The sequence below is a fragment of the Salvelinus fontinalis genome, chromosome 35 (assembly GCF_029448725.1).
Source record: "Salvelinus fontinalis isolate EN_2023a chromosome 35, ASM2944872v1, whole genome shotgun sequence".
Lineage (NCBI taxonomy): Eukaryota > Metazoa > Chordata > Actinopteri > Salmoniformes > Salmonidae > Salvelinus > Salvelinus fontinalis.
Window position 1 is genome coordinate 42,366,148 of NC_074699.1, and position 14,968 is coordinate 42,381,115.

The 14,968-nt window shown below is 41.6% G+C and overlaps 1 protein-coding gene and 1 long non-coding RNA gene across 3 annotated transcripts; both read left to right on the forward strand.

The window, feature by feature from the left end:
• Positions 1-541: 541 nt before the first annotated feature.
• LOC129834913 (uncharacterized) lies at positions 542-6,853 on the forward strand. Of its 2 annotated transcripts, XR_008756332.1 has the most exons (3): positions 1,378-1,392; positions 5,684-5,878; positions 6,763-6,853. It is a non-coding gene; the product is annotated as an uncharacterized LOC129834913 (long non-coding RNA). The 2 variants fall into 2 exon arrangements; XR_008756331.1 differs by having other exon boundaries at positions 542-5,878.
• Positions 6,854-10,592: 3,739 nt separating this feature from the next.
• LOC129834912 (long-chain fatty acid transport protein 2-like) lies at positions 10,593-14,642 on the forward strand. Its single transcript, XM_055900285.1, has 3 exons — positions 10,593-10,702; positions 13,045-13,175; positions 14,147-14,642. Exons 2-3 carry the CDS (start codon positions 13,065-13,067, stop codon positions 14,321-14,323), a joined length of 288 nt encoding a protein of 95 aa, XP_055756260.1. The 5' UTR covers positions 10,593-10,702; positions 13,045-13,064; the 3' UTR covers positions 14,324-14,642.
• The last annotated feature ends 326 nt before the right edge of the window (positions 14,643-14,968 follow it).

Here is a 14,968-nt window from a genome sequence, read left to right on the forward strand (position 1 = left end):
GCGAGAGCCAGGCTAACATAAGTGAAGGGTAGGTTCCTTTTAAGGATAGGTCCCAAGTGGAGGTTTTCCTCTGCGAGAGCCAGGCTAATATAAGTGAAGGGTAGGTTCCTTTTAAGGATAGGTCCCAAGTGGAGGTTTTCCTCTGCGAGAGCCAGGCTAATATAAGTGAAGGGTAGGTTCCTTTTAAAGATAGGTCCCAAGTGGAGGTTTTTCTCTGCGAGAGTAAGGCTAAAATACGTGAAGGGTAGGTTCCATATAGGATAGGTCCCCTGCGAGATCTGTAAAAAGGACAAAAGTCCCCGTTGCAATGAGTTTTAAGACGAGAGTTCTAGAAAATAGTGAGTTAAAAAAACGAAAAAGAAAACATAGGATATTGGAACACTGTTTGATTTACGTGTAGTAGCAGTATCAATATGGAGAGAGGTTGGGTTATGCCTATGAGAGATGATGTGGGTTATCAATAACAGTGATATTTGAGTGTGTAGTGCTATCTTACAAAATAGTTAATAGAAGGTGTGTATTATAGACGGGAATGAAGAAAGCTAAAATACCCATGAACACCGACGGGAGTGTTTAGGGAATAATAACTAGTGATATGGCGACCAACGGACCGTTTCTCCCTGTAATATAGAGATAGCGGAATTTAATAAAGCCATGTAGGCACTAAAAGTAGCGCACGCTCATTCTACCAATTCAGCTGGAATATGGGAAAAATTTATCAAATTAGAAAAAATTGGACAACATTTTCCTGCTGTCGGAAAATTCAAATTAAATAAAGAATTCAGGGAGGCAATTATGACTTGGCACAAGGACATAAAACCAGAATCAAAAGCTCAATATACCAGCATTTTGATGTCAACATTCTATCAACGGAAAATGCGTAACGATAAACCCATAAAGTGTGACACCAGCATTTTACTACAGGAGGCCTGGGAACGGGAGTGTATTGATCAAATTTGCGCTTCTGCTTTGATGACGGGGTTGAACCCTGTGATCAAAACGATAATTGCGGGGGGTAGATTTAATTCGAGACTACGTTTTGAGAGTGGAATATGACTCCGCTCACCTCGCAGACGTGCGAGGGGTTAATAGGACCATAGAGAAAAACACTGAATATAGTTTCAATGGCCAAGATAAACCTAAGAAACGTAGCGAAAAAGCATCAAAGCGTAGGGAAACCGAGTCCTGTTTTGGGTGTGGAGCTATTGGTCATTGGAAAAGGGAGTGTAAAGTGCGTAAGGAGCCTGCTAGATTCGGAGAAAATGCCAGGCAAGCGTTTGCACCCTTTTAAAAAGCGCAACAACAAATCCTTCGGAAAGTAGAAGGACTGGAACTTTCACCTGACGGTGTATAGTCTCTGTTCGATCGATAGGTGGTACATAGAGATTACAGGTGAATTACATGTGAATGAAGACGTATGAGATAACGTTATACCGAACTGTTTAGTAAAGGCCAGGGATTAAATATTGAGGAATATCTACGATGAGAAATTGGCTAAATTTCCAACAGGATAAGATATTTTGGGTTAAATATATTAGGCGAAATGCCAAGGGAATGGATTCTAGAGGTAACACATTTAAATTATATGACCGAACACTCATTGCAAATGCAGAAGGCCTTAGGGTTTGTCTAAATAATTAGACAGTTTATGTGGTTTATTTTTTAAATACATTTACATTTGATGTCGTCTTATTGCGGAATGGGATTCTAGAATGGACGAACGGGTGGAGGGGACACGAGGAATTAGGAAGTAGCATTGGGGTACCAAACCTAAAATGAACTTTACATTTATTTTTATATTGTATGATGGTTATGGAGAATCATGGGGAAAAGGAGACCAGTGAATCGTTAGACTCGGTGGAGAGATACTATCGCCTTGTTCTGGGATTTATTGGAAGGAGTTTTTTCAATTCAGTTAAAATGGGTTTGCAGGAGGATGAAATGTTTTGAAGAGGAATTTAAATGGTTTCCGAAGGACAGGGAAGGAAAGGGAGAGGAAACATTTTAATGGTGACGAAAGCCCTGAATATTAAAAATTCCTCATGAAGAATGATCAACTTCATTAGGAATTAAATAGAAGGCTTTTCAGCATAAAATTCATGAGAAACACCATTCTCTATCCAAATTGTACCATTACTTTAGGAGATTATTATTATTTCTGTAGGGAGTTATAAAGAGTTTTAATTCTAAATGGTTTATTGTTGATTTAACATGTTTTTATTAATCACGTGTTTGAAAGCGGTAAATGACCAGTTCCCTGAGGTCCTGGTCTTTGGGGTACTTATACAGTGGTACTGTGTTCAGGCTGCTTCCAGAAAGGGACATATATGTTAATAAGAGATGACAGTAACTTCAAATGGACTGTGAAGTATGTATTGATATCTTCATGATCTGGTAACTCTTCCTAGAGGTCGCCAGTAGAATAAGGGAGTGTGGACTCATGTAGAAACCGTTTTTTTTAACAGTAACATTATGTTATGCTTTTTGACATTTGTCTTAGAGATGGTATTAAGGAAAGGTTAATGTAGGGGGAAGGTGATTTCAGATCGTGTTTCAATGCATGGTAGAAATCATTTGACCACAGACAGTGTGTGTTAACCTCAAAACCCTCCCTAACCGGCTGAAGAAAAAGTGACGAAGGCGTGCTATGAGAGACAATGACTTTTACCCTTATCCTATCTGAGTCCGAACCATAAACCAGCTGAGAGACAGTGACTTACCACTCCTATCTGAGTCTGAACCAAAACCAGGCCCGGGGTGCTGAGAGCGCGTGTGGAGTGAGCGTGGAGAGAGAACAAGCTCAGGTGAGAGACTCGTGTACGTGGGGGAAACAGAAGTATCTACTTGGATATTAAAATCGGGACATTATCAATGGCCATGAAATGTGATGGGCAAAAGTTACATGTGCCGTTGGGAAAATGAACTGTAAACGATATCTGAAGAAGACACACTAGAATGATAAGTGCCGGGTGAAGGAAAGGGGGGTGGTGGTATACGCCCTGCTAACTATTTAAACTGAAAATGCATTGAGATAGTGATATTTCTTCACCAGGCCACTATTGACAAGGGACAAAGGGGACAAAGGGGGGCTGTAATGAGAAGAGTTATGAGCGGCAATATAAGGTTGTTTATAAATGTGTGTTCTAACAGGGATGATATGTGTGGAGTTGATCAACTGGAATTTGAGCCAAATGAGGGGTATGGTGAGACTATAGACATGGGCCATGTTGGAAGTAGCAATGGTTACATTAGTAGCATTGTTGGGATATCAGTAATGACGACTCATGTCACATGGATTGGTTACTGGTAACTGGGGGACCAATGGGGGGACAGAGGATGCTGTTACTCAAATATCACACATGATGTTGTCAGGAAATAACCCATGTGTTACAGTGTGTATATCCTCAGGTGGAACCAAGATATAACCAAGGGCCCGGGCTGAATTCTGGAGGTTGAGTGTACATCAAGAGACTCCAGGCGGGGGGGTGTTGGAACAGCATTGATTTAAGAGACGCACTACTTCGAACAGTACCTGCAGTGGTTAAGATCGTCATGTCTCTCCTTGGGGGGGTGCATAGTTTTCACGTGAAGTGAGGTCCAACTGCATTATGAGTGAGTGAAGACACCATGACAGAGGAAGCAGAGCGAGAGAGAGACTAAATTCCACTGTAAGACATACAGATGTGTTGGGTCTGGGAACTACTGTAAACATCATAGTGAAGACACCATGACAGAGGAAGCAGAGCGAGAGAGAGACTAGATTCCACTGTAAGACATACAGATGGGTTGGGTCTGGGAACTACTGTAAACATCATAGTGAAGACACCATGACAGAGTAAGCAGAGCGAGAGAGAGACTAGATTCCACTGTAAGACATACAGATGGGTTGGGTCTGGGAACTACTGTAAACATCATAGTTGGTTAGGGGTTCAGCTGCGTTATGGGTTAATGCATCACATGATAGAGGATAGAGGGGTAATTGTACTGTGAACAATATGTTGAAGGCATTGATGTAAAAGCAGATACAGTGCTGAGTTCCCTCAAGAGGATGGAACGTGGATTAGGGATACACACCTGCATATCAGGTGACGTGCCTATCAGGTGAAATGGAGAAGAAGGGGAACAAAGTGAAAATGACATGACTTGGGAACACTTCTCGGAACCTGGGGCCTAAAGGGGAAGACTGGGTGAAAGCATGAGGAAGCTTTTTAGAGCTTTCATTTTTGTGGAACCCAGCAGGAAATTATCTTGGAGGCATAGAGTCAGGTGAAGAGAGAGTGGGAGTTGTCATGGTTTCAGACTTTGGTTTTCATGCATATATGAATATGCATAGCTTCTCACATTGTTAATATTGTTGTTTTATGTTTGTTTTTGTTGCTTTCCAAGTCTTGTGCTATCACTCTCTTAGGAAAGTGGAGAAACCAAAGCCGCTCCATCTGACATATAACAAGACCGCAGATTCAGCTGGAATGGCATTTTGCTATGTGATGATAGATGGGAATAAAATGGCGTGATCATAGTACAGAGGCCATAAGTCTCTTACATATGTAAACCTCGCGGTGACTGTTTATTCAATGTTTGTTCATTTGTTTGTTTGTTTAATTCATGTTTTATAATCATTTGTTCGTTTTTTTTAATTCATGTTTTATTATTATTGTTTATACATTTAAGTAATTTCCAAGTTTATGTCAAATGAACATTAGGACACTATTGTTGAAGAGGAAGGACTGTTGGAATGGGCTAAACTTTGATCGTTGAGGTAGTAAATGAATGATAGGAAGTGAAAGAGACTGGGTGTTCTGTTAGAAGTTAATGGTTCTCTGAAGAAAGACAGAGGGCTTCGGAATGTGTTGGAGGGGATGAGAGGAGAGCAATGTGTGAAACAGGGGAGACAGATGGACATCTGTGGATTAGATGAAGGAGGGATTGAGGTCAGGATGTGAGGACAGATAATCAGTAATAAAGGAGTGTGGTCCTGTTACCCTTTTTCATTTGCTTCCCGTAGAGCCATAAACTGTAAGGGTTTGAGAGAGGGAGCGTCTTAAGTAGGATGTATATAACTGATGGAGAGAAATGTTCTGCTGTCTGATTTCAGCTGAACAGAACCTTTGGGAAAGATTAAACTTGGTTAAAGCTTCTCTAGTATCCGTGAGTTATTTCCTCTGACAAATAAGAAACTAACAGGCTATATTTAGACAGTTATGGACTAGGCTACATGGTAATACACTACATGACTGTACAGAATCCTGTCTCTATGACTGAACAGACTCCTGTCTCTAATGGTAATACACTATATGACTGAACAGACTCCTGTCTCTAATGGTAATACACTATATGACTGAACAGACTCCTGTCTCTAATGGTAATACACTATATGACTGTACAGACTCCTGTCTCTAATGATAATACACTATATGACTGTACAGACTCCTGTCTCTATTGGTAATGCACTATATGACTGTACAGACTCCTGTCTCTATTGGTAATACACTATATCACTGTACAGACTCCTGTCTCTATTGGTAATGCACTATATGACTGTTCAAATGAAAATTTTAATTAGAAAATCTTTATTGTTCACCCAATGTGTATATTTGTCTTTGGCTTCACAATAACATGACTGACATACAACATATAAAAACATTGAAAAGATGAATGTTTGTGTTTTCTCCCAACGTTCCAGAGAGACAACGACAGAGAGCACAAAGTCAGGCTGGCCATTGGTAACGGTGTGAGAGCAGAGATATGGAGGGAATTCCTGAACCGCTTTGGGAACATCTACGTGAGGGAGTTCTATGCTTCAACTGAGGGCAACGTGGGATTGATCAACTACACCGGGAAGATAGGAGCTGTCGGACGAGTCAACTACCTACACCGGGTAAGGACTGACTCCTGAACAGTCTCCTGGGCCCGGATTCATAATGCCTCTGAGTGATGATCTAGGATCAGGTTCCCCCCTGTTCACGAAACCTTATTCATTATGATCTAAAAGGCTAAACTGGATCCTAGGTCAGTACTCCTACTCTGAGACACTTTATGACTAAGGGGCCTGAAGATCTGACTCCTAAAAGAACCAGGGTTGGGGACAATTCCATTTAATTTCAGTTACTGAATTGAAATGGAATTGACTCCAACTCTACTGAGATATCATGCTTCCCTCTACATTTACATGACATTTGAATCATTTAGAAGACTCTCTTATCCGGACTCGCAGTGAGTACATGTATCTACAGATAGCTAGATACTTTTATTTGTATTAAATTGATCAAGGTTGTACTTCTTACATTGGACATTTTACCTGGGATGGGGTCCGAAAATCATCTGAAATGCTGTGTCTTTATCACAGTGGTGTTTCTCCTGTCTCTCTTATAGAAGCTGTTTCACTATGTTCTGATCATGGTGTTTCTCCTGTCTGTCTTATAGAAGCTGTTTCACTGTGTTCTGATCATGGTGTCTCTCCTGTCTCTCTTATAGAAGCTGTTTCACTATGTTCTGATCATGGTGTCTCTATTATAGAAGCTGTTTCACTATGTTCTGATCATAGTGTCTCTCCTGTCTCTCTTATAGAAGCTGTTTCACTATGTTCTGATCATGGTGTCTCTCCTGTCTCTCTTATAGAAGCTGTTTCACTATGTTCTGATCATGGTGTCTCTCCTGTCTCTCTTATAGAAGCTGTTTCACTATGTTCTGATCATGGTGTCTCTCTTATAGAAGCTGTTTCACTATGTTCTGATCATAGTGTCTCTCCTGTCTCTCTAATAGAAGCTGTTTCCTTATGCTCTGATTAAATACGACACAGAGAGAGATGAACCAATCAGAGACTCTACCGGACTGTGTGTAGAAGCTCCTAAAGGTGAGATGCTCTTTCATAGGTGTGTTAGTATAGGCCTTTATTTAACCAGGGAGGTTATTGTGGACACATTCTGGTGTACAATAATGACCTGAAAATCACACATATCTCAATGTACATTATGCTATTCATGTGTGGGTGTTGGTGTGGTATACATTATGGTGTGTGTGTGTGTCTTCCTGAAGGTGAGACAGGACTGTTGGTGTGGGTATACATTATGGTGTGTGTTTGTCTTCCTGAAGGTGAGACAGGACTGTTGGTGTGGGTATACATTATGGTGTGTGTGTGTGTGTGTTTGTCTTCCTGAAGGTGAGACAGGACTGTTGGTGTGGGTATACATTATGGTGTGTGTGTGTGTGTGTGTGTGTGTCTTCCTGAAGGTGAGACAGGACTGTTGGTGTGGGTATACATTGTGGTGTGTGTGTGTGTTTGTCTTCCTGAAGGTGATACAGGACTGTTGGTGTGAGTATACATTATGGTGTGTGTGTGTGTGTGTGTGTGTGTTTGTTTGTCTTCCTGAAGGTGAGACAGGACTGTTGGTGTGGGTATACATTATGGTGTGTGTGTGTGTGTGTGTGTGTGTGTTTGTGTGTGTTTGTCTTCCTGAAGGTGAGACAGGACTGTTGGTGTGGGTATACATTATGGTGTGTGTGTGTGTGTGTGTGTGTGTGTGTGTGTGTGTGTGTGTGTGTGTGTGTGTGTGTGTGTGTGTGTGTGTGTGTGTGTGTGTGTGTGTGTGTCTTCCTGAAGGTGAAACAGGACTGTTGGTGTGGGTATACATTATGGTGTGTGTGTCTTCCTGAAGGTGAGACAGGACTGTTGGTGTGGGTATACATTATGGTGTGTGTGTGTGTGTTTGTCTTCCTGAAGGTGAGACAGGACTGTTGGTGTGGGTATACATTATGGTGTGTGTGTGTGTGTGTGTGTGTGTGTGTGTGTGTGTTTGTCTTCCTGAAGGTGAGACAGAACTGTTGGTGTGGGTATACATTATGGTGTGTGTGTGTGTGTTTGTCTTCCTGAAGGTGAGACAGGACTGTTGGTGTGGGTATACATTATGGTGTGTGTGTGTGTGTGTCTTCCTGAAGGTGAGACAGGACTGTTGGTGTGGGTATACATTATGGTGTGTGTGTGTGTGTGTGTGTGTGTGTTTGTCTTCCTGAAGGTGAGACAGGACTGTTGGTGTGGGTATACATTATGGTGTGTGTGTGTCTTCCTGAAGGTGAGACAGGACTGTTGGTGTGGGTATACATTATGGTGTGTGTGTGTGTGTGTGTGTGTGTGTGTGTGTGTGTGTGTGTGTGTGTGTGTGTGTGTGTGTGTGTGTGTTTGTCTTCCTGAAGGTGAGACAGGACTGTTGGTGTGGGTATACATTATGGTGTGTGTGTGTGTGTGTGTGTGTGTGTGTGTGTGTGTGTGTGTGTGTGTGTGTGTGTGTGTGTGTGTTTGTCTTCCTGAAGGTGAGACAGGACTGTTGGTGTGGGTATACATTATGTTGTGTGTGTGTGTGTGTGTGTGTTTGTCTTCCTGAAGGTGAGACAGGACTGTTGGTGTGGGTATACATTATGGTGTGTGTGTGTGTGTCTTCCTGAAGGTGAGACAGGACTGTTGGTGTGGGTATACATTATGGTGTGTGTGTGTGTGTGTGTGTGTGTGTGTGTGTGTGTGTGTGTGTGTGTGTGTGTGTGTGTGTGTGTGTCTTCCTGAAGGTGAGACAGGACTGTTGGTGTGGGTATACATTATGGTGTGTGTGTGTGTGTGTGTCTTCCTGAAGGTGAGACAGGACTGTTGGTGTGGGTATACATTATGGTGTGTGTGTGTGTGTGTTTGTCTTCCTGAAGGTGAGACAGGACTGTTGGTGTGGGTATACATTATGGTGTGTGTGTGTGTGTGTCTTCCTGAAGGTGAGACAGGACTGTTGGTGTGGGTATACATTATGGTGTGTGTGTGTGTGTGTCTTCCTGAAGGTGAGACAGGACTGTTGGTGTGGGTATACATTATGGTGTGTGTGTGTGTCTTCCTGAAGGTGAGACAGGACTGTTGGTGTGGGTATACATTATGGTGTGTGTGTGTGTCTTCCTGAAGGTGAGACAGGACTGTTGGTGTGGGTATACATTATGGTGTGTGTGTGTGTGTTTGTCTTCATGAAGGTGAGACAGGACTGTTGGTGTGGGTATACATTATGGTGTGTGTGTGTGTCTTCCTGAAGGTGAGACAGGACTGTTGGTGTGGGTATACATTATGGTGTGTGTGTGTGTGTGTGTGTGTGTTTGTCTTCCTGAAGGTGAGACAGGACTGTTGGTGTGGGTATACATTATGGTGTGTGTGTGTCTTCCTGAAGGTGAGACAGGACTGTTGGTGTGGGTATACATTATGGTGTGTGTGTGTGTGTGTCTTCCTGAAGGTGAGACAGGACTGTTGGTGTGGGTATACATTATGGTGTGTGTGTGTCTTCCTGAAGGTGAGACAGGACTGTTGGTGTGGGTATACATTATGGTGTGTGTGTGTGTCTTCCTGAAGGCGAGACAGGACTGTTGGTTTGGGTATACATTATGGTGTGTGTGTGTGTCTTCCTGAAGGTGAGACAGGACTGTTGGTGTGGGTATACATTATGGTGTCTGTGTTTGTCTTCCTGAAGGTGAGACAGGACTGTTGTTGTGGGTATACATTATGGTGTGTGTGTGTGTGTGTGTGTGTGTGTGTGTGTGTGTGTGTGTGTTTGTCTTCCTGAAGGTGAGACAGGACTGTTGGTGTGGGTATACATTATGGTGTGTGTGTGTGTGTGTGTGTGTTTGTCTTCCTGAAGATGAAACGGGACTGTTGGTGTCCAAGATCACAAACATCACTCCTTTTGTTGGATACGCTAACAGCCAGCAGACAGAGAAGAAGAGACTGAGAGACGTGTTTCAGAAAGGAGATCTGTACTTTAACAGTGGAGACCTGCTGAAGATAGGCCGGGACAACTTTATTTACTTTCAGGACCGAGTCGGAGATACATTCAGGTACGTATTCTGACCTACAGTATGGGTTTCCAAATATATGGAACCATATTATATTTAGTTGTATTGACCCCTACAGGTGGAAGGGAGAGAATATATTTTATTATATTTAGTTGAGTTGTTTTGACCCCTACAGGTGGAAGGGAGAGAATATATTATATTATATTTAGTTGAGTTGTTTTGACCCCTACAGGTGGAAGGGAGAGAATATATTATATTATATTTAGTTGAGTTGTTTTGACCCCTACAGGTGGAAGGGAGAGAATATATTATATTATATTTAGTTGAGTTGTATTGACCCCTACAGGTGGAAGGGAAAGAATATATTATATTATATTTAGTTGTATTGACCCCTACAGGTGGAAGGGAGAGAATATATTATATTATATTTAGTTGAGTTGTATTGACCCCTACAGGTGGAAGGGAAAGAATATATTATATTATATTTAGTTGAGTTGTATTGACCCCTACAGGTGGAAGGGAGAGAATATATTATATTATATTTAGTTGAGTTGTATTGACCTCTACAGGTGGAAGGGAAAGAATATATTATATTATATTTAGTTGAGTTGTTTTGACCCCTACAGGTGGAAGGGAAAGAATATATTATATTATATTTAGTTGAGTTGTATTGACCTCTACAGGTGGAAGGGAGAGAATATATTATATTATATTTAGTTGAGTTGTATTGACCCCTACAGGTGGAAGGGAAAGAATATATTATATTATATTTAGTTGAGTTGTTTAGACCCCTACAGGTGAAAGGGAGAGAATGTGGCCACAACTGAAGTAGCTGACATCCTCAACCTGATAGACTTTGTCCAAGAGGCAAATGTCTACGGTGTTCAGGTACCAGGTAAATCTAACCCTAACCTTAATCCAAGTACCAGGTAAATCTAACCCTAACCTTAATCCAAGTACCAGGTAAATCTAACCCTAACCTTAATCCAAGTACCAGGTAAATCTAACCCTAACCTTAATCCAAGTACCAGGTAAATCTAACTTTAACCTTAATCCAAGTACCAGGTAAATCTAACTTTAACCTTAATCCAAGTACCAGGTAAATCTAACCTTAACCTTAATCCAAGTACCAGGTAAATCTAACCCTAACCTTAATCCAAGTACCAGGTAAATCTAACCCTAACCTTAATCCAAGTACCAGGTAAATCTAACCCTAACCTTAATCCAAGTACCAGATAAAGCTAACCCTAACCTTAATCCAAGTACCAGGTAAATCTAACCCTAATCCAAGTACCAGGTAAATCTAAACCTAACCTTAATCCAAGTACCAGGTAAATCTAACCCTAACCTTAATCCAAGTACCAGGTAAATCTAACCTTAATCCAAGTAGCAGGGAACCCTAACCTTCACCTTAAAATCAAATGAAGTAGTACAATAATCCCAATAATAATCTTGTCAGTTTAAACTAGAGATATCTTGCATTGGCGCCTCAATCCACCACATCCGCCGATGTCGCACTTCCGCATCTGCAGTGAAAGGTGACTGAGCTAGAGCGGTGTTTGTCAGACCACTAGAACAGGCACTTCAGAACTAACTTGTTATTCAATGTGTTTCTATGGGCTAATAGCAGGAAGGACAAATTCATTTTTACATCAAATCAGTTTTTTTCTATCTTTTCTTTCATACTTCAAGGGGTCTTAAAATTCTAAATCAAGTATTGAAATTATCCTCGGTATGACCTTCTTAAAACAATTCCATGAAGCTTAGTAGAACCCCCCCCCCCCCCCCCCCCCCCCCGGCTTAGACAGGGCTTAGACTGTAGAGGGTTTTACAGGGTAAGCAGTCCATTCACTCTGACATAATTAACCAATAGGTCCCGATCATAAGAATAGAAAAACACAACCATTACTATAAGCATTTCCCAATTGAAATGTTCACCTATTGCTTTCCATTGCAAACATCTTTTTCACATTCACCACTAAAAAGTAACCAGTGATCTAAAGATTAACTACAACAATGTTTCCCACAGCAAGCGAGCTGGTATAAAAAATACAGTTCCACTCATCACATGATCATCATTTGAAACTTAACTTCTTGTTAAAAGTGAAAGGAAAATTCCCCCCAAAAAACTCTCTCTTGGTATTGTTTTCATTAGTCCACAGTTGATACAGTCCCAAAATGTTTTGCATGTCAAGTTTTCAAGGACTGGAACTTTAAAATACAGAAAGTGTCACGTGTTGACCAGACCGGTCACGTGCGCGAGCGTCGCAAAATAAATGTAGAAATCAATGTTTTTCAATTATTGCTCCTGCACGCCAACCAGTGTCTGCGATGCCAAGGGCTAAAATAGAACTCCTTTCTATTTCTGACGCAGATCGTGCTGTAAGTCCTGCCTCTCCCATCTCCTCATTGGTTTATAGAAGCAGGTACCCACGTGCCATCTCCTCATTGGTTATACCCACGTGGGTGATTGAAAGACAAACTGATTTGCTGGTTGTCGTGGTAATATTATGAAAGTGTAGATGCCGATCACCATATAAGTTCAAGATGAAAAAGCCTGGAAGGAGGAGAGATGACTAGAAACGATTCGGTTGGCCGTTTTATGTGTGGATTAATTGTCGAAGTAGAGGACCTTGTGCATTTCAGGTAAAATAACAACTCAATGTTTATATCCCAGGACAAATTAGCTAGCAACAGCAAGCTAGCTAAATAGGACAAATTAGCTAGCAACAGCAAGCTAGCTAAATAGGACAAATTAGCTAGCAACAGCAAGCTAGCTAAATAGGACAAATTAGCTAGCAAGTGCAAACTAACTAGCTAAATTGCCATACATGTTTAATGTTTTTAGACCTGTCCCCAAATTAATGTCATTGGTTCAGAGTTTGTTTTGATATTTTAACCTGCCTGTCGTGATCGCGTTTGGTGTAGGGGGACAAAATGAATTTATGCACGATAGCGCACAATGGCGCATGCGCCGCCGGTTTGGGTTGCGTGTCACAGTATGATGCGTTCTGATTGTTTAGTTGTTGGAATACCTAGGATAAAGCAATCCTTCTGCCCCCCCCCCCCCCCCCCTTAAAAGATCTGATGCACTATTGTAAAGTGGCTGTTCCACTGGATGTCATAAGGTGAATGCACCAATTTGTAAGTCGCTCTGGATAAGAGCGTCTGCTAAATGACTTAAATGTAAAATGTAATGTAAAATGGAATGAGGGATTGTTGTATTCTGTCTCCAAGGCAACGAGGGGAGGATAGGAATGGCTGCCGTCACGGTGAAGGGGGGAGAACAGTTTGATGGCAACAAAACGTTCAGCCACGTAGCCAGCTACCTACCGGCGTATGCACGGCCCCGCTTCATACGCATCCAGGTAACTATTCAAAAGTCTTTCTTCCTTATATTACATCATTAGTTGTAGAGAATTCATGTTATTATTTATTTTGAAGTAGATTCAAAAAATGTCAAATTTCAACCTACGGGTTGAAAGCGCCATGTGGGAGCATATCGGAGTGCGTGGACTCTTTTTGTGGTTATGAGATCAGGGGGTTATCTGGATCAAAAATGGACTGAAGTGGTGGACGTGGCACGGAGCGTGATCAGCCCGTCGGTGTGGCTGCATTTTAGAGACAAGTTTAGAGGCCCCCATCTTGGGGATGTAGAGAAATATTTAAGTTTTGAAGCAAATTTCCTACAATTCTACACATGTCTCAATGGAGCTCAAACAAGTTTTTTTTTGCAGTTTTAAAGCTAATTTCCTGCAATTCTAGGCATTTAGCCATGTTTAATGTTGTGTTCTTTTGTTCAAACCTAAAAAACAAAATCTATACTATCCAGGCTGTATCACATCCGGCCGTGATTGGGAGTCCCATAGGGGGGCGCACAATTGGCCCAGTGTTGTCCGGGTTTGGCCGGGGTAGGCCCTCATTGTAAATAAGAATTTGTTCTTAACTGACTTGCCTCGTTAAATAAGGCTTAAATGTAAAAATAAAACTAATCTATAATGCTAAATTCATTGTTTTTGTAACGTTCTATTCTCCCTGACTGTCTAGCTTTTATTTTGGTTCTCAAAGATTATATTATTAAAAAATATATTTTAGTCATTTAAGTTTATACTGAAATGTTTTTCCATCCCAAAAAGGTATTTAAAAATACATTTTTACTGTTTCGACCAGAAGAAACGCTTAGGTGGACCGCCCAAGGATTTCAATGGCAGACAAATCCCTGGAGATGAATAGTGAATAGTCCACTGAGCTAAAAGCCTGTATGTCTCTCTACGCCTTTCTTTCTTTCTTTCTTTCTTTCTTTCTTTCTGTGTCTCTCTGTCTCTCCACCCCCATCCAGAATGCGTTGGAGGTGACGGGGACCTTCAAGCAGATGAAGGTGAGGTTAGTGGAGGAAGGTTTCGACCTGGCCAGCATCACAGACCCTCTGTACATCCTACAGGAGAGAAATCAGAGTTACACACCAATGACTGGCCAGGTCTACAGCGCCATAGTGGCAGGCATCATCAAGCTGTGAACAGATCTGTGGTGATAATACTCCTGGGTCCTATTCATTAGGGCATGCAATGGAAAACATTTTAAAAAATGTATTACAACGGAAAACAGAAATTAGCATTACTTAGTCCCTCCTTGTTTTAGTCCACGCCAGCCCTCATTCTTCAACTGCGGGATCGTCTGAAACCAGCCACCCGGACAGCTAATGAAACTTAGGAGTATTTCTGTCTGTAATAAAGCCCTTTTGTGTTGAAAAATAAATTCTGATTGGCTGGGCCTGGCTCCCAAGTGGGTGGGCCTATGCCTTCCTAGGCCCACCCATGGCTGCGCCCCTGCCCAATCATGTGAAATCCATAGATTAGGGCCTAATTTATTTCAATTGACTGATTTCCTCATAAGAATTGTAACTCAATAAAATCATTGAAATTGTTGCATGTTGTGTTTATATTCGTGAACTTTTGTGGAAACAGTGTCACTCTTCGTCCCAGCGACTGTAGTAGTTTTTGTTTTGTTGTTGAAACAGGAGAGGAGTATTGACCAGAGTATTGACCTTGACCAGGGGTCAGAGAGCAGATATTACATCTATATAGACTAGGTAGAACCTACACCTTGACCAGGGGTCAGAGAGCAGATATTACATCTATATAGACTAGGTAGAACCTACACC